This window comes from Polypterus senegalus, chromosome 3, assembly GCF_016835505.1.
Source record: "Polypterus senegalus isolate Bchr_013 chromosome 3, ASM1683550v1, whole genome shotgun sequence".
Classification (NCBI taxonomy): Eukaryota; Metazoa; Chordata; class Cladistia; order Polypteriformes; family Polypteridae; genus Polypterus; species Polypterus senegalus.
Window position 1 is genome coordinate 141628279 of NC_053156.1, and position 25959 is coordinate 141654237.

General features: G+C 41.9%; 1 protein-coding gene across 1 annotated transcript in view; it reads left to right on the forward strand.

Annotated features, from left to right (window-relative positions):
* Window positions 1–25959, forward strand: part of rngtt (RNA guanylyltransferase and 5'-phosphatase) — a 926738-nt gene that overhangs the window by 47800 nt on the left and 852979 nt on the right. The window contains exons 3-4 of the mRNA XM_039748003.1: window positions 18666–18769; window positions 18981–19069. Coding sequence (XP_039603937.1) covers window positions 18666–18769; window positions 18981–19069 — 193 coding nt within the window. The remainder of the gene's footprint in view (window positions 1–18665; window positions 18770–18980; window positions 19070–25959) is intronic.

Below are 25959 nucleotides of genomic sequence, written 5' to 3' on the forward strand. Positions count from 1 at the left end.
TGTGTTAAAGAAGTAATTTAAAAGAAAAGTAAGCATTTTAAAAATAATATAACATGATTGTCAATGTAATTGTTTTGTCACTGTTATGAGTGTTGCTGTCATATGTATGTATATATATATATATATATATATATATATATATATACTGTGTGTATATATATATATATATATATATATATATATATGTGTGTATACTGTGTATATACACACACACACACACATATAAACATATATATTGTGGAGACTGGCCCAGACACAGACAGGCGGACACGTTCATCTCACCCACAATCACGTTTATTTACAATATTAAGTTCACGTGCACACAAAACCCCCAAAAGTCCCCAAAGTCCTGGCCACAACAATGCCTTTCTTCCACTTCAGGCTGCCTCCTTGCCTCCTCCAGCAAGCTCAGTCCTCTCCGCTCCTGACTCGCATCCTGAATGAAGGAAGGCGGCCCCTTTTATTATCACCCGGATGTGCTCCAGGTGGGCTCCGGCAATCACCCGTCGACACGCCCCTGTGTGGCGGAAGTGCCGGCTGCATTCCCGGAACCACTCCGTGTGTCCCTGCTCTTTTCCCCCCAGCACTTCCTGGTGTGGCGGAAGTGCTGAGGTCCAGGGCTCCCAAGGCACGGGAACGCCCCCTGGCGGTGACCATGGGCCCCTACAGGGTGGAGCCCAAAGCAACCAGGATGGCGGCCCCCACGTGATCCAGGGCGCACGTAGACCCTCCTCCGGTCCCTCAAGGAGTCCCGGCCGGGTCGTTGCCCCTGGCATCCCTGACAATATACATATACACATACACATATACATATACATACAGATCTACTGTACATATATACAGTACATATAAACATACATATATACATATATATATATACACATACATCCACATATATATACATATATATATCTGCTTACTGTATATACACATACATATACACACGTATATATGTATATGTGCGTGTGTATACAGTAGAGTCTCGCTTATCCAACATTCTGTATTATCCGACGTCCCATCACAAAAAAAAAACCGCATCAATCGGCAACAAGAACTGCAAGTTGCGAGCCTGAGCGTAGTCTTAATTTTTATTGCTAAGTTCATTTTTTCAGTTAAATTTTTCTGTTTTGTTGTAAAATATGATTACAGTGGATTATGTGGCCAACCCTCTCTGGTGTGTGCGTGTCTTGGCATATACGCTATGTCTCTCACAAACTGCGTGTGTGTGTTTGTGTGCCTGCCTCTGTCTCTCTCTCGTGCGTGTGTCTGCCTGTGTCTCTCTCTTGTGTGCGTGTGCCTGCCTGTGTCTCTGTTTCGCGCGTGTGCGTGCCTGCCTGTGTCTCTCTCTCTCTCTCTCTCGTGTGTGTGTGCGCGCCTGCCTGTGTGTCTCTCTCTCGCGTCTGCGTGCGTGCGTGCGCCTGTGTGTCTGTCTGTCTGTCTGTCTGTGTGTTTCTCTCTCGCTCTTTCTCTCTTGCTGTACAGGGAATGCACAGGGAGAGACTGTGCACGTGCAGAAATCATCGGCGCGCACAAACCAAAAGGGAAACTGGCTCGTTTGTAAACCTAGTGTGTGGTCGTGAACAGATGCAAAAGTTTGGCGAACTTTTTGGTCATAATCCGATTTGTATGTTGTCAGAGATCTTCATGAACCGAGGTTCCGAGGTAATGTGTAAAATTATAACATAGTTTGACGTTTAATAGGCTTTTTCTTAACACCTCCCATTATCCAACATTTTTAAACTTATCCGATGTTCTGCCGGCCCGTTTATGTTGGATAAGCGAGACTCTACTATATATATATATATATATATATATATATATATATATATATATATATACACTAGCAAAATACCCGGAGTAGTAGTGTGTTAAAGAAGTAATGACAAAGAAAAGGAAACATTTTAATAATAACGTAACATGATTGACAATGTAATTGTGTTGTCATTGTCATAAGTGTTGCTGGTATATATATATATTTCCCCTTGGGATTAATAAAGTATCTATCTATCTATCTATCTATCTATCTATCTATCTATCTATCTATCTATCTATCTATCTATCTATCTATCTATCTATATATATATTGTAACAGACTGAGGAGGAGACAGCACAAAGGTTTGGGGTTTTCCGGCCCTGTATATTGTCTAGGATCCACAATAGACTGCAAAAAATTGGTCAAAGTTACAAACAAAACAACAGTTCATAAGCGCGACGCCAAGCATGGCGTCGGCGGCCATTTTAAAGAGGAGGAGCCAGAAGTGGAGGAATGCTGGGAAGGAACCGTAAGGGAGGATGGGATCGCTGACGTCAGGGAAGATGGTGGAGGAAGGGCGGAAGTAGACGTAGTGAGGGCAAAACTGGCTTATGGCGGCGGAGCGTCTTTTTTCCTGCAAAGAAGCATAGGGAGAAAGTTAGTACCCCGCCATTCCTTGCCGGCGAATGTCTTCCCAGGGGTGTCAAGATCCTTCCGCGGTCTCTGACTCGCGCGTGCGTGACACGATCCCCCCCTTAGCCCAAGACCGTCAGGTCGGGCGGACCTAACCGAGAGGTCGTGGATACGGGAGAGAGCATCGGCGTTGGCCTGAAGGGTACCCCGCCGATAAGTGACGGTGAATTTATAGGGTTGTAAGTCCAGAAACCATCTGGTGACCCGCGGATTTGACTCTTTATGTAGTGACATCCACTGAAGTGCAGCGTGATCAGTCACCAGAGTGAATTCGCGACCCAGCATGTAATAACGGAGATGGGTCACCGCCCACTTAATGGCCAAGGCCTCCCTCTCGACCGCCGCATACCGGGTCTCCCGGTCCATCAGTTTCCGGCTCAGGTACATGACAGGGTGCTCGACACCATCGACGCTTTGGCTCAACACGGCGCCCAGGCCTGTGTCCGAAGCGTCGGTCTGGAGAATAAATGGGAGCCCGAAATCGGACGTCTTCAATACAGGTGTCGACGTTAGGGTGGTCTTTAGGTCACTGAATGCGTGTTTTGCCTTGTCGTTCCACACCATGTATAAGGGAGCACCCTTCTTTGTCATATTTGTCAAGGGTGCTGCTCTTTCGGAGAAACAGGGCACGAACTGGCGGTAGTACCCCGCTAACCCCAAGAAAGCCTGCACCTGCCTCTTGGTATTCGGACGGGGCCATTCCAAGATGTCTTTGATTTTTGAACACTGTGGTCTCACCTGTCCCCGCCCCACAAGGTAGCCTAAATACTTGGCCTCCTTTAAGCCAAAAAAACACTTTCGGGGATTTATGCGGAGGCCGGCTTTAGCTAGCGTTGTGAGGACAGCAGAGACCTGCAATAGATGTTCTTCCCAGGTGCCGGAATAGATGACGATGTCATCCAGGTAGGCGGCACTATAGGACTGGTGGGGCTTCAGCACTCTGTCTACCAGACGTTGAAAGGTCGCCGGGGCCCCTTGTAGCCCAAATGGGAGGACCTTGTATTGCCAGTGCCCGCTAGGGGTGCTAAAGGCTGTCTTTTCTTTTGCAGATGCCGTTAAGGGAATTTGCCAATACCCTTTCGTCATGTCAAGAGTAGTCAAGTATCGAGCCGTACCCATCCGCTCAAGCAGATCGTAAATGCGGGGCATCGGGTAGGCATCGAATTTGGAGACCTGATTTAGATGTCTAAAGTCATTACAAAATCTCCAGGAGCCGTCTGGCTTAGAAATGAGGACGATAGGGCTGGACCAGGGGCTATGACTCTCCTCAATGATGTCCATGTCTAACATCCGTTGCACCTCCAATTCTACTTCTGCGCGTTTTGCCTCCGGGAGTCTATAGGGTCTCTCCCGGACGATTACACCGGGGTCTGTGACTATATCATGCGTAATCAGCGAGGTTCGGCCGGGCGACTCGCTCACTACTTCGGGGATGGCTCGGATTACCTGGGTTAACTCTTGCCGTTGGTTGGGTGTTAGCTCTTCACCGAGGTGAAGGGCAGCCGTGCATGAGAAGAGGGAGAGGGACCTACGGGAGTCGGGAAACTCCTCCCTGTCCTTCCAGGGTTTCAATAAGTTTATATGGTAGATCCTCTCGCTCGGCCGACGATTGGGCTGTTTCACCAGGTAGTCGACGAGCCCCTTTCTTTCCTTAACCTCGTAATGCCCCTGCCAGTGAGCTAGCAGTTTAGAGTGGGAGGTAGGAACGAGCACCATAACTCAGCCTCCCAGCCCTCTTTTAGAATGTCCAAAATGCCTCGGGTTGTCGCCCATACAACAATTCAAAAGGGGAGAAGCCCGTAGAGGCCTGAGGTACCTCCCGGTAGGCAAAAAGCACAAGCGGGAGGAGTTGATCCCAGTTCCTGCCGTCCGCATTGACTACCTTGCGGAGCATCTGCTTAAGCGTCTGTTTAAACCGTTCCACCAGCCCGTCTGTTTGCGGGTGGTAGACAGACGCTTTCAGGTGCTTTATTTTCAGTAATTTGGCCACCTCCCTGAACGTATCCGAGGTAAATGGTGTACACTGGTCCGTGAGGACTTCCTTGGGTATACCAACTCTGGAAAATAAACTGACTAATTCCAGTGCGTTTTTTTGTGTTAGCGGAGCGCAGGGGAACCGCCTCTGGGTATCGGGTGGCATAATCCACCACCACCAATATGTATTTATGGCCATGGTTTGAGGGCTCGAGGGGTCCTACTAAGTCGACCCCTATTCTCTCAAAGGGAACATCGATCAGGGGTATAGGGACGAGAGGAGCACGGTCCCTCCTAGTAATCTGGCGGATCTGACACTCCAGACAGGATTGGCAGAAACGCCGGACCTCCCCATTAATGCCAGGCCAGTAAAACCGGAGCTTAATCCTCTCCAGGGTTTTTTCAGAGCCGAGGTGGGCGCCCAGGAGGTGGGCATGAGCTAGTTCGCATATCTCCCGCCGGAATGTACGCGGCACTAGCAACAACTTCCGCACCTCGCCCTCGTGGGTTGCGACCCGATACAACAGATCATTTTCAAGGACAAAGAAAATGGGGTTCGCGTGGTGTAGAACCGTCGGCCTCTGAGCTGTTTGGCAAAACCATCGCATTCCGGGCAACCCGCAGGGAATCATCGTTCCACTGCTCCCTCTTAAATGAGGCCGGCGTGGATCGAAACTGGTGATCCAGGCTACCGAGAGGGTGTTGTGACCTGGACACCGGAAGTTCCCTGGCTTGTCCCTTCCCCGGCGGAGTCTTCCGGGTCAGGGTCCATCGCTGAAGAAACATCCCCCGAAGCACCAGCGCCACTAGGGCCTGCCCCAGAGCACGGGGTGGAGACTGCAGGAGGGGTGCTTTGTCCTCTCATAACTAGATCCAACGAGGCCCCGGGAGTGGTAAGTGTCTCACCGCATGTTCTTTTTGACCAGTCATGTCCCAATATCACCGGATAGGGGGGTTCGGGCAACACAGCGACCGTCAGTTTGGTTAAGTCCCCCTTCCAGGTAATATAACATTGTGCGGAAGGATACGACTTGGTCCCTCCATGCACACAAGTGACCTGCAAGTGCTGGTTCAGCCATTGTCGCGGTAATACATAACGGCGACCTACAATGGTTATGTTGCTGCCGGAGTCGAACAAAGCTACCACCGCGTGCCCATTCAATAAGACCACTCCCGTGTTTGGACTCGCCAAGGGATGCGGCGGGGTACAGTACCTTTCGGTGGATGCCCAGGTGCAGTCCATCGGCTCCGCCGCGATGTTCAGAGGATAGGCTGGCAGCAGATGACCGGCCTCGCCGCCCTTGTAACAGCGCGGAGAGGCCGGTTTGTCTTTAGGCCTTGACGGCGCTTCTGCAGCGCGTCGAGTGGGCTCGGGGTTGGCCGCCCGTCCCTGTCGGTTCCCACGAGCAGACTTCTCTGCCTCCCCGACTCGGAGAACCACAAGCTGTCGTTCCAGAACCTCCAGGAGACCTGGCATGTCTTTATAGGGGTGCCGCCGTACCTGCTGGGCGAGGGAACTGGGCATGATGTTCACCAGGCCCTCACAGGCCACCTGCTCCACGACTCTCCGAGCCTGGGGTCCTTCTGGCCGTAGCCAATGGCCCATTTTGCCCCAGAACTTGAACGCCTGGGCACGGGCAGGCTTTTCGGGGTTGAACAGCCAGTTCCGCCACTCTGCCGCCTGCTGGCCCGGCATGATGCCGTAGCAAGCCAGGATCTCTGGTTTGAGGAGGTCGTAGTTCGCGGCCTCCTCCTCAGAGAGGTCATAATAGGCCCGCTGCGCGGGTCCCTTTAGGTAAGGCGCCAAAATGGACGCCCACTCGCACTGCTGTCACTCGTTCCGGGTGGCCGTCCGTTCGAATATGCTGAGGTACGACTCTATGTCATCTGCCTCGGTCATAGGCGCCAGCGGGGGAGGCGTTAATTTGGGTGGGTCTGATCTCGCTCTTTGGGCCTCGGCCAGCCTGGCCTTCGTAGCCTCTAACTCCCATGTGGTGGTGGCTTGCGCTTGCTGCAGGGCCTGGAGTTGGGCATTCAAGTTCTGCAGCACGGTGTTTAGGTCCTGTCCCTCGGTCATCTCTGGGGATCTTGTATCCTGCCGGCTACGCCAATGTAACAGACTGAGGAGGAGACAGCACAAAGGTTTGGGGTTTTCTGGCCCCGTATATTGTCTAGGATCCACAATAGACTGCAAAAAATTGGTCAAAGTTACAAACAAAACAACAGTTCATAAGCGCGACACCAAGCATGGTGTCGGCGGCCATTTTAAAGAGGAGGAGCCGGAAGTGGAGGAATGCTGGGAAGGAACCGTGAGGGAGGATGGGATCGCTGACATCAGGGAAGATGGCGGAGGAAGGGCGGAAGTAGACGTAGTGAGGGCAAAACTGGCTTATGGCGGCGGAGCGTCTTTTTTCCTGCAAAGAAGCATAGGGAGAAAGTTAGTACCCGCCATTCCCTGCCGTGAATGTCTTCCCAGGTGTGTCAAGATCCTTCGCGGTCTCCGACTACGTCGCGTGACTATGATATATATATATATATATATATATATATATATATACACATACACATACACTCACACACACACACACACACTTACATATAAACATATATATACACACACATATATATACATATATATGCATATACATATCTACATATATATATACATATATATATATATATATATATACATATCTACATATATATATATATATATATATATATATATATATATATATATTAGGGGTGGGACTTGATTAAAAAAATTTATCTAATTAATTAGAGGTTGTGTAATTAATTAATCTTGATTAATTGTATGTAATCGTACATGAAAATTTGCCCCAAATCGCAAATGTTTTTTTTTTTATTTAATAGAGAAGGACATGAATATTGTAAACTCAAGTTCTTTAATTTATGAAAAAAAATGTATTTAAACTGCATTTCAATACAAACCAGAAACAAAAATATCATCCCTAGCTAAAATTGGGCAGACTTAAAAATAAAGTGGTATTTTAACTGCTTTAAGTACATTTTCAGAATAGTATTGTCTTTAAATAATAATAACAAAAATTTCAACATAAAGTGCAGTTTTCTTCTTAAAAAAATAAGGCAGAAACATAAAAGGTAATTTGACCAGCTTCACCTTTAAACTCTGAGTAACCTCAGCCAAAATTATTTTGTACATTAGGCTAACACAGTGTGATCATTGAACATTTTGTAATTAGATGTAATTAAAATTAGTAACGGGCACGGAAGTCCAATGATCCCCAGTAAGAGCCACAAAGACCGCGCTCTGTAATGCATATAATTTTGCTTGCTTTTCAATGTCATAAAGCTGTTGAATTTTACTTGAAATAGTCTTTCGGCATGGCAGTTGGAAAGTTGGATCTCCTGACGCTAACTGTAGCACATTTTCTAATCTTCCACCACTGTTAGTGGTCTACAGTCCAAAGCAGTCCATTTTGCAAGAGAATTTGTAAGATTGGCCGATGTTGACTTACTAATTTTGGTCCTGACGCCAGTCATTTCATGAGGTTTGGGCTGCTGACACCTTTTGTTGGTACTCGAACTGCTAGTGCAGTTTCTGTGCTCGCATTTAGATGGTACCGTAAGGTTGAAGTGCGTCGGTGGTATGCAAACTCATTTTTGCACAGTTTGCACAAAACCATGCTTTTATCAAGGCTTCCGTCGGGTAGTCTTTTGAAATGAAATTTGCCTCCGATCAGTCCCAGCAACGCGCTTTCTTCCGACTCTTACATTTTTGTAGCTCTGGTGTGTGCATCAATGTAATCGATGTACCAGGAAATCATGCATTGACAAATGTTCCCCTTTGCTTGGAATGCAAAGTGTGATTAAATGCGTTATTTTTTTTAACGCGTTATGGAGTACATGCATCGCAGCTTCTCAGCTGTGCTTGTGCTAACAAAAGGAAACATAATAAAAATAATGTATGATTATCATTATTTCTTTCAATCAGGTTCGTATTTGGAGGATGTGTTGTGTTCAAGTTATATTCCGTGTTTGTCAACCGTTGTAAAGATAACAGCTTCCATTCATCGAAGTGTTCACCACCCAAATCGGTACTCGTGAATGTAAGATGTTCAACAGACATTCCCGGTATTAAGTTGTGGAAATTGCCTGCGAATATTTAGCGGTAGCGTGTGTATGAACTTAATTTAATCTTTTCCAGTCCTGCAAAGTCAGTTGACATGAGCCGCTCGGAGTACATGCATCAAAGCTTCTCAGCTGTGCTCGTGCTATCTCGTGCGATCTCGCAATGTCAACGGCTTTTTTTTTAATAAGACCCGGCACTTAAAAGTTTCTTGCTACAGCAATTTTAACTCCGTTACAAAGTGATCCAAAGTCTCGTTTATACCTTGTGTCTTCTCATTAAACTTGTATCTCGCGAATACCATATTCGTCATAGGCATGACAAACGGCACCGGGAGTGTGTCTATAAACTTAATTTAAACTTACGGTTCACACCGTGCTTTGTTTCCGCAGTAGCTGCACTTATGACTATGCTTGTATGCATCACTCGCTTCATAATCTTTTGCTTCCTTCTCAATTGTGTAATGCGTTTTTTGTTCAGTGCTCTTTGGAGCTCTTCCTTGTTCTCTGCGTACTGCGTTCACAGTCAGTTCACTTGAGCCGCTCGGTGTACATGCATTGAAGGTTCTCTGCTGTGCTTGTGCTATCTTGTGTGATGTCCACGGCTTTATTTAATTTTAGCTAAGACCCGGCACTTAAAAGTTTCTCTCGCAGTTTCTCTGAGTTTGTGCCAAACACCACCTTGACCATCTCATCTTCGTCTGCATAAGCACAGTCCTTCACCCGCGAATATTAAGCGGCAGAGTGTTTCTATTGGATTTGCCGCTGACGGATGGCATTATATGGGCAGGCACTCAATTAGGCGTGACGAAGAAAGAATTGCAGTCTCTTCAAATTCCAAAACCATATTCACCTGTATTACTGTCTGAAGCAAAGTTTGCAGAGTTCTGTGTCTTCTCAGATGCTTCTGAAGGGGTAATTGGTGCAGTTGCATATGTGTAAGCCACAGAAACCTATGGAAACTGTCATGTGGGGTTCATCTGTGGCAAAGCAAGATTGGCACTGCGTCCTGAACATACTATACCACAACTGGAGCTTTGTGCGGTGGTTATGGCAGTGCAAATGGCAGAAACCATCACAGCAGAAATAGATATTAAGTTTGATGCAGCTACCTTCTACACTGATAGCAAGGTGGTGTCGGGATATATTCATAATGAAAAGCGGAGGTTTTATGTTTACGTGAATAATCGAGTCCAAAGAATCATGAGTCACTGCTAACACCGGACATACTAGCTCAAAGTGCAGCAATCATTATTCGTATGGTCCAACAGGAAACCTACGCTGATGAGATTGAGTGTCTCAAATCAGATAGAAGGCTCTCAAAGAAAAGTTCACTTTGGACTCTGGATCCCTTTATCGATCAAAATGGCCTGTTGAGAGTTGGAGGTCGGGTCATAGAAGCAGGTCTAGAGCTTAATGAAAAAAGGCCACTTATTGTGCCAGGAAAACATCATGTAGCAACCCTATTGGTGCGTTACTTCCATGAGCAGACACAACACCAAGGACGTCACTTTACAGAAGGAGCAATCCGGTCAGGTGGGTACTGGATTATAGGTGTCAAGTGATGTGTTTCTAGCCTTATCTTTAAGTGTGTTATCTGCCGTAAGCTCAGAGGGTCCTTTGAAGTATAGAAGATGGCAGACCTTCCACCGGATAGACTCAGCTAGGAGCTCCACTTTACACATGTTGGCTTAGATGTGTTTGGGCCTTTGACTATATCAACATGACGAACAAGAGGCAGCCATGCTGAGAGTAAAAGGTGGGCTGTTCTTTTCACCTGTCTAAGTGCCGGAGCCATTCATATCGAGGTCATTAAATCTCTAGATTCTTCCAAGTTCATTAATGCCTTGAGGAGGTTTCTGGCGATTCGAGGTCCAGTGAAGCACATTCGTTCGGACAGAGGAACCAGCTTCATTGGTGCCTGCAAGGAACTAGGAATTCCCTCCAATTCTGATGGAATAGCTGTGCAGAAATTTCTTGCAGATCATGGTTGCACTTGGACATTCAATAGTCCTCATTCGTCTCATATGGGAGGTGTGTGGGAGAGGATGATTGGTATTACACAGAGTATTTTAGATTCAATGTTTGACCAAATGAGGTCTTCCAAATTAACATACGATGTACTTACCACCTTTCTTGCTGAGATTACTATTATTGTGAACAATAGACCGCTGGTGCCTGTGTCAGCTGATCCTTCACATCCATTCATTCTCACACCTGCCACGATCCTTACTCAGAAAATGGGTTCTTTTCCTCTTCCAGTTGGGGAATTTGGAGAATTTGATTTGTACAAGCAGCAGTGGTGTAGGGTACAGAGCCTTTGATTTGTGAGCTGCTTGACCAAAGCAAAAAAACTTATTTGAAAACAATAATAGATTGATATGTTTGTACATTTTGATATCTTTTCATGTTTTAAATTCTTTTCTTTCAACCTTCAGTCTCAGCATTTATAGTACTCAAAGGCAGCTGTGTAACAAGTTGTGAAAATTGAAAGCTAGTTTAAAGAAGAGTATTATAATTCAAGCAACAGATGTAAAAATTATTTAGTAAGAGTCATATTTTACAAACTTAATTTTAAGCTTGATTAACCAATGTGAAAGTATAGTAAAGAACGTATGGTAAAGAACTACATAAACTGTGATTTTGGGACATTGTCAGTGTATTGGATGAATTACTTATAGACTAATTTATTCTAATATTCAAACATTTTTACTTATTTTTCTTGTATTGTAAGTTCATAGCACAATTTGTTTAGACATTACAACCCATGAACACTTCAATTGAAATTTAGTTGGTCACCTTAACTGGCAGGTTCAACATGAGGTATGAAAAATTACTAACACCCTTAAGTAACTATGATGGAAGCAAGGAAAAGGTTTTTTTTTTTCTTTTTTTTTTTCACCTGCTGCCTGATAAACCAATGTACATTGCAAATCCTTTACTTCTTTACATACAGTATAAGACCTTTCAATTGTTCACGGATCCAGCATCCTGGGTTAAATTATGTGTCTGAATATTGTCTGTATTGATTTTGCTCCGCTTCCCAATGTCTGCATGGCCATTACCCCAGTTACAATGTGTCATGTGAAAACGTAAATACACCCCTAAAATATCTTTCTTTTTTAACATATGTGAACATGTCAAGATTTGATCAGCATTTGAGCAGTATCTTTTGATAGTATGACAAACATTATGCCACATTTACATTTTGTAGTCCATTGTATAATGTAAATAAACATAAATACAAATTTTGCATGTGAAAAAAGTAAATACACCCTTACATTTATCACTACATCAAATACCTAAAATTAGAGTCAGATGCACCAAATCAGGTTCAAATGATCAAAACAACATTAGAGAGGATCTTGGAGGAACCTGTCTAATTCAAAAGCTCAGCGATCAGTTTATGAGAAAATTTAAGCATAAAGTTTATATGAGTACATTTCCTTACCTAAACATATAGAAAAATTGGGTAAGGTTTTTGAATCTGGCCTAACATTGTTCTTTTTACTTACAGGTAGCACTTGCCACTGTTGATGTCAAAGTGTGTCATTAGAATAAAGATGCACAAATTATATCCACCTGGGAGTTGTGTCGGGAGTAATCCTGTTCTGCCCAGAAAGAACATCAGGGCAAGACTAGTAAAGACCAGAACTTGTGGAACATTGTGCTCTGGACAGACAAGACACAGATTTGTTTTATTTAGTTTAGTTTATTTTAAAAGCACATTTAAATCCACCAATGCTACTCAAAGTGTTGCATATTAAAATAAATAAAGGAAAAAGAACTGCATTCTAAGACGGGATAAAATTAAACCAAAGACGCAAGACATAAAATGCAATAATAAAAAAAATATATTAAACATAACAATTCTAATTAATGGTCAAAGGGAAAAGAGGTGTTTTCAGCTTGGATTTAAAAATAGCAAGTTGTTGCTTACCTGACATGAGAAGGTAGATTGTTTCCAAATCCTAGGGGTGGCTGTTACATGCTCAAGATAGAGCTGGTGTACGTGGCACACTTTCTGCTGTTGTCCTGGTTTGTTTGTGAAATGCTAGTGTACGTATTTCTTTATGTATAACGTTTTGTCTCAGCTGGTCTATGATTGCCAAGCCTTCCTCGACATGATCCTCCGTTGAGGTCTGTGTAAATATGATATGAACAGCAGGAAAACTTGCTGTCAACCCTGTACCAGCTGTCCTATGCCACATACCCTGTGCTTTTCACCGTAGGAAATATCTCTAATGATGAGGGAAACGGTGGAGGCATAGCAGCAAAGTTCAAGGCTTGTCTGACATTCTTTTCATCACTCTTTGAACCTTCATCTGTGGATGTAGATTGGATCTTGGCAGTTTTCTCACCTGTTGTTTGCTGGAATTCATGTATGGCTGGATCCAACTTGTTTTTCTGAGTACCCCTTTTAGCTGCCCAGCTATATAGCATTGTTTTTGCAGTTTGGGAAAGGATCTATGTAATCTTTGTGCAGTGAACTGTGTATTTCAGGATGGCTCTTCTTAATACAAGATCGGTAACAAATAAGACTTTCATTTTGAATGACATCGCAAGTTTTGGATTTCTTATTTTTAACTGAAACTTGGCTGAGCATTAGTGAATTAAGCCATTGTTCGGAACTTGTGCCCCTCAGACACATATTTTTCAGTTTTCCAAGGCTACTCGTCGAGTTGGTAAGGTAGCGTCTGCTTTCAAAAAAGGTTTGCATTGCTGGCTTTTAAGGACAGACAGTTATTCCAGATTCAAGTTGCAGTTGCTTGAAATGGGTTAACTATTTATTGACCATCTATATTTAACAAGGATTTTATTCAAGAATTTTCTCAATTTTTGGCTGGAATTTTTTTTTAACACTTAGGGATTTTAATATTCATGTGTATTGTCCAACAAAAATCTCTAATTTTGGACATTTTAAATCTTATTAACTAATCTTGTTCCGTCAGTGAAGAATCCTACACATGAGCATGGGCGCACACTGGACCTTGTTTTATCCTATGGAAATTAGTAATAGTGAAGTCTGTGATGCATGTTTGATCATATTCCAGTTATATTTGAGACAAGCATAAGGAGGAAGGATGTAAAGGTGTCACTGAAAAGAATGACAAATGGAGCAGCAGGTTTGGATAAAATACCAGTGGAAGCCTGAACGTGTTTAAGGGAAGAGGGAGTAGATGTGTTAAGGGAGTTAATGCAGAAGATCTATGAACAGGAGAAATTACTAAAGGAGTGGAGGAATAGTGTGATTGTACCCATTTATTAATAGAAGGGAGATATTCAGGATTTTGAGGGATATATATACACGCATTAGAAAATCTTCATGTACTTCTCTGGTACTCCTTTCTTCCTCTTACACCTCAAAACCTCTGCATGTGGCATGCTATCGTAAGCCTTTGCCAAATCAATAAACACTATATGCACATGCTTCTGTTGTTCTCATTGCTTCCCTATGAGCTGTAACAATGCAAAGACTTCATCAATTGCTCTTCTGATTGGCATAAAAATAAACTGTAATCTTTCCTTAAGCCTTTTCTCTAGAACCCTGTCCCTGATTTACATTATGTATAACATCAGCTTTATCCCTATATATATATATATATATATATATATATATATATATATATATATATATATATATATATATATATATATACACACAGGGTGGGCCATTTATATGGATACACCTTAATAAAATGGGAATGGTTGGTGATATTAACTTCCTGTGTGTGACACATTAGTATATGTGAGGGGGGAAACTTTTCAAGATGGGTGGTGACCATGGTGACCATTTTGAAGTCGGCCATTTTGGATCCAACTTTTGTTTTTTCAATAGGAAGAGGGTCATGTAACACATCAAACTTATTGGGAATTTCACAAGAAAAACAATGGTGTGCTTGGTTTTAACGTAACTTTATTCTTTCATGAGTTATTTACAAGTTTCTTTTGTTTACAGCCATTGACATGTCGCAGAGGTTAACACGTGAGGAGCGGATAGAAATTGTGTTGATGTCTGGTGAACGCAGTAACCGGGTCATCGCAGCAGATTTCAATGCAAGACACCCTATGAGACCACCCACCACCCATGCTACAGTTACCAAACAGTTTGCTAAGTTTCGTGAAACTGGTTCAGTGTTGGATTTGCCAAAATGTGGACGCATGAAAACTGTCACTAATGAAGAAACATCAGTGGCTGTCCTAGCTTCATTCAGCAAGAGCCCACAGCGTAGCACTCGCCGCATGTCACTGGAGAGTGGCATTAGTCGAACATTCCTTCGGCGTATATTAGCTACTCACAAATGGCACCCTTACAAACTCCAGCTACTGCAGCATCTCAACAAGGATGACCCAGATCGGGCACTGAATTTGCAGAATGGGCAAAACAAAATTGGAACAGGACCCTCAGTTTACGCAGAAGATTTTGTTCAGTGATGAGGCAAACTTTTATGTGAATGGTGAAGTTAACAAACAAAACCACCGCTATTGGCCTGACACTAACCCACATTGGATAGATCACTCCAAGACTGTTGGAACCAAAAAATTGATGGTATGGTGTGGTATATGGGGTACAAAGATAGTGGGGCCATTCTTCATCAATGGAAACCTCAAGGCCACTGGATATGCGAAATTGCTACATGATGATGTGTTTCCCTCTTTATGCACTGAAGCTGGCACGTTCCCTGAGTTTTTCCAGCAAGATGGTGCACCACCACATTATGGGTGTCAGGTCCGAGCATTCCTAGATGAACAGTTTCCTGGAAAGTGGATTGGTCGTCATGGGCCAGTTGAATGGCCCCCAAGGTCTCCCGATCTGACCCCCTTAGACTTTTATCTTTGGGGTCATCTGAAGGCAATTGTCTATGCTGTGAAGATACGAGATGTGCAGCACCTGAAACTACGGATACTGGAAGCCTGTGCTAGCATTTCTCCTGCAGTGTTGCTATCAGTGTGTGAAGAGTGGGAGAAGAGGGTTGCATTGACAATCCAACACAATGGGCAGCACATTGAACACATTTTATAAGTGGTCAGAAACTTGTAAATAACTCATGAAAGAATAAAGTTACGTTAAAACCAAGCACACCATTGTTTTCTTGTGAAATTCCCAATAAGTTTGATGTGTCACATGACCCTCTTCCTATTGAAAAAACAAAAGTTGGATCCAAAATGGCCGACTTCAAAATGGCCACCATGGTCACCACCCATCTTGAAAAGTTTCCCCCCTCACATATACTAATGTGCCACAAACAGGAAGTTAATATCACCAACCATTCCCATTTTATTAAGGTGTATCCATATAAATGGCCCACCCTGTGTGTGTGTACACTCACCTAAAGGATTATTAGGAACACCTGTTCAATTTCTCATTAATGCAATTATCTAACCAACCAATCACATGGCAGTTGCTTCAATGCATTTAGGGGTGTGGTCCTGGTCAAGACAATCTCCTGAACTCCAAACTGAATGTCAGAATGGGAAAGAAAGGTGATTTAAGCAATTTTGAGCATGGCATGGTTGTTGGTGCCAGACGGGCTGGTCTGAGTATTTCACAATCTGCTCAGTTACTGGGATTTTCACGCACAACCATTTCTAGGGTTTACAAAGAATGGTGTGAAAAGGGTAAAACATCCAGTATGCGGCAGTCCTGTGGGCGAAAATGCCTTGTTGATGCTAGAGGTCAGAGGAGAATGGGCCTACTGATTCAAGCTGATAGAAGAGCAACTTTGACTGAAATAACCACTCGTTACAACCGAGGTATGCAGCAAAGCATTTGTGAAGCCACAACACGCACAACCTTGAGGCGGATGGGCTACAACAGCAGAAGACCCCACCGGGTACCATTCATCTCCACTACAAATAGGAAAAAGAGGCTACAATTTGCACGAGCTCACCAAAATTGGACAGTTGAAGACTGGAAAAATGTTGCCTGGTCTGATGAGTCGATTTCTGTTGAGACATTCAAATGGTAGAGTCAGAATTTGGCGTAAACAGAATGAGAACATGGATCCATCATGCCTTGTTACCACTGTGCAGGCTGGTGGTGGGGGATGTTTTCTTGGCACACTTTAGGCCCCTTAGTGCCAGTTGGGCATAGTTTAAATGTCCATCCCTTCATGACCACCATGTACCCATCCTCTGATGGCTACTTCCAGCAGGTTAATGCACCATGTCACAAAGCTGGAATCATTTCAAATTGGTTTCTTGAACATGACAATGAGTTCACTGTACTAAAATGGCCCCCACAGTCACCAGATCTCAACCCAATAGAGCATCTTTGGGATGTGGAGAGCAGGAGCTTCGTGCCCTGGATGTGCATCCCACAAATCTCCATCAACTGCAAGATGCTATCCTATCAATATGGGCCAACATTTCTAAAGAATGCTTTCAGCAACTTGTTGAATCAATGCCACATAGAATTAAGGCAGTTCTGAAGGCGAAAGGGGGTGAAACACCGTATTAGTATGGTGTTCCTAATAATCCTTTAGGTGAGTATATATATATATATATATATATATATATATATATATATATATATATATATATATATATATATATATATATAGGGATATATATATATATATATATAGGGATAAAGCTGATGTTATACATAATGTAAATCAGGGACAGGGTTCTAGAGAAAAGGCTTAAGGAAAGATTACAGTTTGTTTTTATGCCAATCAGAAGAGTAATTGATGAAGTCTTTGCATTGTTACAGCTCATAGGGAAGCAATGAGAACAACAGAAGCATGTGCATATAGTGTTTATTGATTTGGCAAAGGCTTATGATAGCATGCCACATGCAGAGGTTTTGAGGTGTAAGAGGGAGAAAGGAGTACCAGAGAAGTACATGAAGATTTTCTAATGCGTATATAAGGGAGTGTGGACATGGGTTAGAAGCAGTATTGGTAACATAATAATCCCAGTTAGATCCCTGTACACCAAGTATCTTCATTAAGCCCTTACCTCCTTGACCTGGTTATGGATGTGTTGGCTAATGTGATAAAATAGAAGTCCCCCTGGTGCATGCATTTGCTACTGACATTGTGTTGTGCAGTGTAACACTAGAAAATAATCAAGTGGAGAGGAAGCTGGAAGAATGGAAAAGGACTAAAGCAAAATTCACTAACAAATAAAAATTGTTTTTTTAGAAAGGCATATTTTTAGTTTATGTTTGAAATTGTCCTGCACTTAATACCATTTTGGGGGAAAATATTTGCTTACCTAATAAAAAGTGTTTGACTCACAGATACTCCTGATTTCCTAGTAGCATTGTTTGGATTAACACCAGATGATATATGACAATGGGAGCTATCCAGCAAAGGAGTGTTAGCACTACAAATGAACTAGGTACATTGTTGGGAAATGCACTGTGGAAAGGTAGTTCTACTTATAATACTGCTTCAGAACTACAATGGAGTCAAAATAACAACAAAACAACAATTGAAAATGATCACAACACAAGTAATAATTTTATACTTAACTTGTATTAAATGATTATTTAAAGCAAAGTGTATGTCAGGGTCTGCCTTAAAGGCCACACTAAAAAAATACAAATTTCGTGATAAGGAATGGTACAAAGTTTAATCAGTTTTTCAAGAATTAATTAGTGCCATTCTTAAATAACCTTATGGTGTCTTTTTTTTTTTTTTTGATGTTTTAATATACCTGAGAGGGGCTGTCTTATAATTTCTCTATGAAATTGGTATGGTAAGCTGTTAAGTGTTAATTTTTTTTTAATGTATGTTCATTTTCTGGAATGTTGTACTTTATTTTTGGAAATCAGTTGTGTTTTGCTTGTTGTGGTAAAATTTTAATTCTTAAAATTTAAGGATTTCATATGTGAAAGTAATTGAAAAATTCTATTGTAGTGTATGTGATCAGTCAAACAGGTCTACTAAATGTACAGATAATAAACCACTTAAGTAAAAATTGCTTTCCTGGCAAGACATTCCTTTATTTGATTTTTTAAAATTTTTTTATTAATGATCAAATTGTATAGTCACATTTAATATAGCACATAACGCATGGAAAGGTGAGTATATTAACATAGAAAAGGGACCTATTGCAAATTTTGTCAGTAGCAACAGGTATTTACTTCCTGTAGTAAATTTGTTATTGTTTTTTTCTTTTCCAGGTGAAGATGGGGTTATTAGTTGATTTAACCAATACAACAAGGTTTTATGATCGTACTGAGATTGAAAAGGAGGGAATAAAATATGTAAAACTTCAGTGCAAAGGGTGAGTATTGTAGGCATCTACATATCTCTATCTCATGATCCTGAATTGTATAAAGTAATTAAAGGAAAATTAAATGAAGGACAATGACATGTTTTATCAGTTATAATGAAGCAAATGGTCTTGGTGGTTTAATATTAATTGGCTACTTACCCTAGACGTAAAAGTGAAATCACTATCATCATTTGATTTTTTTTTCTCTATGCTATTTTAGACATGGTGAGTGTCCAACTACAGAGCATACCCAGATGTTTATTAGACTATGCGAGAACTTCATGGAGAAGAATCCTACTGAACTGATTGGTATGCCTTCTATTCTCTTAAATTTCTCTGTTTGGGCTAATTTTTTTCTTGGTTCTTATCTCCCAGGGCTGAATATTTTTCCAAAAACTGACATTTTTAAAAAAAGAACACAAAGCAATTGTTTAACATATTAAATCAACAAAAAATATTTACTTTTGACAAATGTTACTGTCTTGCATGTTGTATGAGCCTGCATACTCTATGATTTCACATACATATCACATACATTTTACACAGCAAAGTCCTACAAAGTCTGATCTCGCTCAAAGCAGCCAATTTCAGTCATTGCCACATTGCACTGCTTACAATACGTATTTCTTTGGTGGCTACTTTTCAATTGTCTGTTGCTGCACTTTCTCACATACAGTGGAACCTCGGTTCACGAACGTCCCGGTTCACGTACAACTCGGTTCACGACCAAAAAGATCGCCAAACTTTTGCCTCGGTTCACAACCACACACTTGGTATACGAACAAGCCAGGTTCCCTTGCCTGCCTGCAAGCTGAGCTGAAAGAGAGAGAGAAAGAGCGAGCGAGCACGTGCCTGCTAGGGAGGGGGAGGAGGAGATTGCTTCACGTGTTTGCTGAACATGCCAGTTTCCCTTGCGTCCTCAGTTGAGAGAGAGAGAGAGAGCAAGAGCGAGCAGCCGTGCCTGCTGGGAAGGGGAGGAGGAGATTGCTGCACATGTTTGCCTGCCTATCTGTAGGCTGTAGTGCAAGCGAAACCATCCCTCCCCACAGGCAGCCTGAGAGAGAAAGAGAGCTGCCATGCTTTTTCATTTAAGCAAAGCCGCTCCTTGTTCATTGTTTTCAATAAGACGTGCACTCTCTTTGTGCTCTACAGTATTTCGTGTGCTTTTGCAGTTAACTATGGCTTCTAAGCAAGTGGAGAGTGGTCAGAAGAAAGTTTTGAAGAAAATTGAAATCGAAGTAAAGAAAGAAATTACAAAAGGTGGAAAAACTGTTTACCAGTTTACTCATTTACCAATCGGAGAACCCTCGTGCTTTCAAGCAGCACAATGTAAACAAAGCCAGACTGCCAGTAATGTGGAGGGTCACAAGAGCGTTCTTTTGGAATGGCTGCATGAGGCTTTCACTCCCACCAGCTAAACAGCTAAAAGCACCAGAAACCCAAGAAATCACAAGAGAGAAAACACCTGAAGGAAAACACTTCATGCCAGAACTCGTTTCATGCAAGGTTAGTTTTCTTGGTGGTTTTTGTATTACGGATTTTTCAAAAGTTATTTTTTTAGTTCATAATGCGATTTGTTGCAATGTTATTTTTCTCTTTTTCAAATGTTCACTTTTTCCTTGTGCTTAAAACTCATGAAAGGTTTACAGATGGAGTTTTTCATAGCGATTAGGTGCGATGTTACATTTCTCTTTTTCAAATGTTAGCTTTTTCCTTGTGCTTAAAACTCATTAAAATTGTTTACATGGAGGACTTCATCGTGTGATTTGTTGCAATGTTACTTTTTGGTTGCTTGCGAGTTGGTTTTGCAAGCGCTTGGTTGTTCCTTTTTTTCTGCTGTGCTTAAAACTCATTTGAACAACATTGTTTACAGCGATCAGGCTTTAGGTTTAATACAGTAGCGTGATCTCCTGCAATGTTATTTTTGTTTGCTTGTGAGTTGGTTTTTGCAAGCGCTTCGGATTTGTTCCTTTTTTTTCTGCTGTGCTTAAAACTCATTTAAAAAAAATGCTGCGCGAGCACGTGCTACAGAGAGATTAGAAAGCACTAGCGAGCAAGCAGAGAGAACTTTGTTTGTTTGTGAGTTGGTTTTGCAAGCGCGGATTTGTTACTTTTTTTTCTGCTGTGCTTAAAACTTTTGAACAACATTGTTTACAGCGATCAGGCTTTAGGTTTAATAGCGCGATCTAGGGAGGGAGGGGCTTTGGTGGTGTGTGTGCTACAGAGAGAGAGCGCGAGTGAGCCTGCTCGTGTAGATGATCAGGGAGCCTGGGTGTTTTGTGTCAGTGTTATTCAATGTTTTTACATTAGTTTACTATTACACTGTGGATTCTATGGTGTAATTAACTATATTTGTGCTTAATCTTTACATATTTTTACATATTTACATACAGTTTGTACGGTCTGGAACGGATTAATTGTATTTACATACAATCCTATGGGGAAAACTGCTTCGGTTCACGACCAACTCGGTTTACAACCAAAGTTCTGGAACGAATTATGGTCGTGAACCGAGGTTCCACTGTATATTGTTAGTGTGTACTGTAGAGAGACAAGTCACCCTTTTGCCATCGTGCCATTCCACTGCCACCAAGATTTCTGCCCGCATGAAAACCGTATTGTCACCTCTTTTCATCTTCTGAAACTTTATGAACTTTATGCATGGCATTATAGCCTGGCTCACCCCATGGGATTTGCTTCTGTTTATTACAGAAGTGAATAAAACTTTGCAGCAGCACGTACCTATCACCATGCTAAATAACCTGTCCAAAGCCACCAGGGGACAAAGCACATTTGGACCAATGCTCCCTGAAGTTATATCACTAGTTCTGTCCCATCTCTATTTGTAATAACACAGCACACTTCATCTCGTCTTTTGTTGTAGGTTTACACTTTGAAAAACAAGAATGCGATGCAAACGCAGCACGCGATTCAAAAAATTTCTCTGCCTACCTGTTTGTCTCGTCTGACGGTAGCTGAAAAGCAGCACCAGGAGAGAGCAGCCTGAAGTACAGCAGCTGGTGATCTGTCGTGTCCAACAGCAAGCCATGCCGTCTTGTGAAGTCCGGTAGCCAGATCGGCTCTCAACGGATCAATGTCTGTGTATTTATCCCACATGAACCTTGCCGTAGATGCATCGGCTGTGCGAAGGCGCTCAACTGGCAGCAGATCCGCTGGCGCGGCATCGGCTGGTGTTTGATCAGCTGATGCCGGCTTCTCACTCTCTTGCTCAATCTCCTGATCACTGTCAATAAAATCCAATTCTGAAAAATCAGAGTCCGACTCTGCGATAATGCGCAAAACATTGTCTGCCGAGTGTTTTCTTTTCTGCACTCGCCGCTCCCTTGTCACATGTCGATGCCATCTTGCCATTGTTTACATTTCGCAACTCACGCACACGCTAGGATTAGTTGCCGAGTCAACAAGTCTAGCATTCCTCCAAGCACAGAGGGAATGCCTGTGATGTGACAGTGAGATTTGTCGCCATTTATCGCCCTCTATCCCTGGATGTCGACTTCAGTCGACATGCGCCCTCAACCCCTCCTGTCGACAAAAGTCGACATCCGCCCTAAAAGAGTTAAGAGCTGTGCAAGCAAACCATGTGGATTAATAGTCATTTTCTGTTTGAAATTTTTAGACGTTTTTTTATATGTCAAAATCTTTTTAACCTGGGTTTAAACTTTTTTTAAATTATATTTTAATCGAAAATTCTTCATTTAAAAAAGCTTTGTATTTTACTATACATTGTCACAATAACGAGTGTCACAATAGCGAGACATACTCAAGATAAAGATTTGGGGCAGCCACCTGTATAATCTGGTATCCCGGCTGCAAAGTCTTTCTTTTTATGAGAATATACAGCAGTGAAGTGCATACAAACGAGTCCAAAACAAGACTGAGGGAAAAGGGAAAAAGGGCAGGCTTTTAAAGGGGAAGACAGGAAGTGAGGTCATAAGGATCGGGCACGTGTTCATCACTCATTGGATCAGGCCCGGAGGTGACATTAGGGGGGCCGGAGCTGGTAAGGTCTGTTTCCATTGGTTCGGTCCCAGAAGTGATATCAAGAGAGCCAGGTGGAGTCTCCCAGGAATGGTCTACAGGGAAGTAGAGAAAAAGAGTCCGTGCACTCTGCCACATCCCGGCATGCCTCAGAACTGGCTTCACTCAAGGCCTTTAGCTGCCTCCCATGCGCATGTGTGTGACAACATCTATTTAATTAATGAAATGTGTTAAGGTATTAACCTCAAACATATTCAATTCAGGGTCACTGGGTTCCGCATCCTATCCCAGAAGCATTACGTACAAGGCAGTAATCAGCCCTGGACTCTTCTCACATACCCATTTTAGAATCACAGGTTAATCTAATATTTTTGTCTTTGTGATGGGGAGGAGAACTGGAAACTTAAAGGAAAACCCCTGTGGACACTGATTCCTTAAATCTGGGATACTGTATTTATAAGGCAGGGTTCCTAAACTCTAAACCACTATGTTACCCTGAACCTTAATGTACTTAACGCAAACACTTTATGTTGGAATTGCCATAGAAAATGATTCTGCATCAGATGTTGATATTAGCAAGTCACACTTGCCCATTTGAGCCAGCTCATCCGATGTTTTTATTTTTGTGTTGAGGTTACCAGATTTTATTTTTTAGGAAACCCATGCAGATATTAAATGATAATGTAACTTATGCAGTCCTAGAACTATGTTTATTTGTTATTCACATTAAGATGCCCTTTGTTGGAGTAATAGGAAATAATGTGGACTGAGATGGCCATGGCAGAAACTTAATTTTGTGTCCATCTGGACATATATTTTGAATCATTGTCCTCCTGGTATATCCAATAATGACACAGTTTTAGTTTCTTGGCAGAGGCAGACATTTCAATTTAAAATCTCCTTGTTTGTCATGGTGTCCATAATTTCATGTACCCTAACTAGGTTACAATGGCCATTGGAGAAAAAAACAGCCTCACAAGTTTATGACTACCATACATACAGTGGTGATGAGGTTCTCTTTGATATAGCCATCCTTCTTTTACGCCAAACCCACCTTGATTGACTTTTTGTTTTGTCTGACTGTAGAACATGGTTTCTGTCAAAGTTTCAGTAGTGTTTAGTAAGCTCCAGGCACTGCCATTGGTGGTTAAGTGACAGGAAAGGCTTTTTTTATGCCTTCCAAATAATCTTTTGGCATGTAGGTGGTGTCTGATGGTAGCTTTTGAAACTTGGTGACTGGAAGATGCCACTTTCTTCTGTATTTCTCCAACAGTGATCCTTGGGAAATGTTTACCTTTCTTACCATCCTGTTTCTGGGGGCAAAATAAACTTGGGTATTCTTCCAGACCAGTTATCAGTTCCAGTTGATCTGAAGTTTTTAATTATTGCCCTAACTGTACTGTAGATATGTGCATTTTTCAGGCGAGTAGCAATTTTTTTCTATAGCCATATGAAGGTCAGCACAATTTTCTCTTATTTGAATTGTGTGTTCTCTTCTCTTTCCCACTTGATGAATGAATAAGGTAATTTGGATTCTGTGCCACCTCATATTTATACCTGAGTAGAACAGGAAATCATAGGTTACTGCTTAAAAGTTTCAACACACTCTGATCAACTTAAAAAAAGTACGATATAGATGGAAAAAAATGCTTCGGTTACACTTTATTTATTAGAATTTCTAAGGGTGACAGTAAACACGGCACATGTATTTTTGTTAAAAAAATAATTATGCCTTTAATGAGGGATTATTTTTTCTCAGAAAAAATATATTTCAAGTAAATGTTGGATTTCTCTTAGTTTTTACAGTGCAAGATTGAGATAATATACCAAAAGTGTTTATTTTTTATATAAAGCATCCTTTCTGCTGTTCTGCAGGGGTGCTAATAATTGTACCTTGTTAACTGTATATTCATTTCAGACCAATTCGCAATACGTACAGTAGGCAGTCTTTAGCTCATGTTCACCATGAAATGAAAGAAATTGTCGCAGTATGCATCCACAACCAAGTATTTGGCAAGTACTCCTCTCAAACTTTTCTCTAAACTGCAATATCCTTTCCAACCTAGAACTGTTTTTGAGCCTACTATTAAAGTCCTGATTTGATATTCCAAATATCTTCAATCTGGGTAAAGTATTTTTTAGATTTCCAATTCCCCACTAGTGTAATTTCCATCATTCTAGCTATTTGCTTTATTTTTTCTTCACTTATAGTCTAGAATAAAAGTGCACTTGTTTTTTATTCTTGTACACCAACATATGTTCCTGTGTTTGAGCGACACGGGCATGCTCAAAAAAATAGACGTGTAATGCCACGAAAAGTGCATGCAGGCACTTCAGTTCGCAAGCATTGGTAGGAGAATGCAGTCACAAGTACGCTGCAGAGCTACAGCGCGTCTTTATGTGAAAACAGCATTCTCAGATGGGGGGTAGGGAAGGATCCTGAACACGACTGAGAATGAAAAGTGAATTAAAAAAAAAAAAACTAACCTTTACAAGTATCATAAATTACTGGCTGTTACACACTGAAATCAAATGCGTGTTTTTATTCTAAAATAGTAAGAATAAGAGCAGTTTACTTCTCAAAACCTAACCGTGTGGGATCGAACTTATGGATACTAGTCAGCGGCTGATACCATTATGCCACAGTGGTAGCTGTAGTAAGTATGTGTCAATATGGCATGCTAAGGTGGCTTTTTTCTGCAGTTATATTTTTGAATAAAATCATATTTGTTCTATTATATTTGTACCTTTTGTGGAAGTGTTTGATATTTGGACTTCAGGCTTCATACATTATATAGTTTATGCTTACATTTTGTCATTTACTACTACAATATGAAAAACGTTTCTGTTTTAAAAATGTGTTTACACGGATTACTGTAGAAACGGAACACACGTGAAATGCGTGTGTTCCAAATAATGATCTATTATTTCCACTCTAAAACTCCACTTCACTCCCAGATAATCAATCAAGGCATGAGCTGAGAGAAGTTTGTGCACGTTCTAAGTCGGTGGGGGGATGGAATAGCCGGCTGCTTGCAGCCTGATTTTTATCAGCACATTTAGATGACAAAAGACACTGGTGGAGAGCTGTGAACGATTTTAAGAAGCGATTTAAGGTGGGACGGAATTACGAGTTTTTTCGTAGGCTCTGGTAATTCTAGTGTTAAGCGATCAGTTGGGAAAGTTGCCTTCTTATAGAC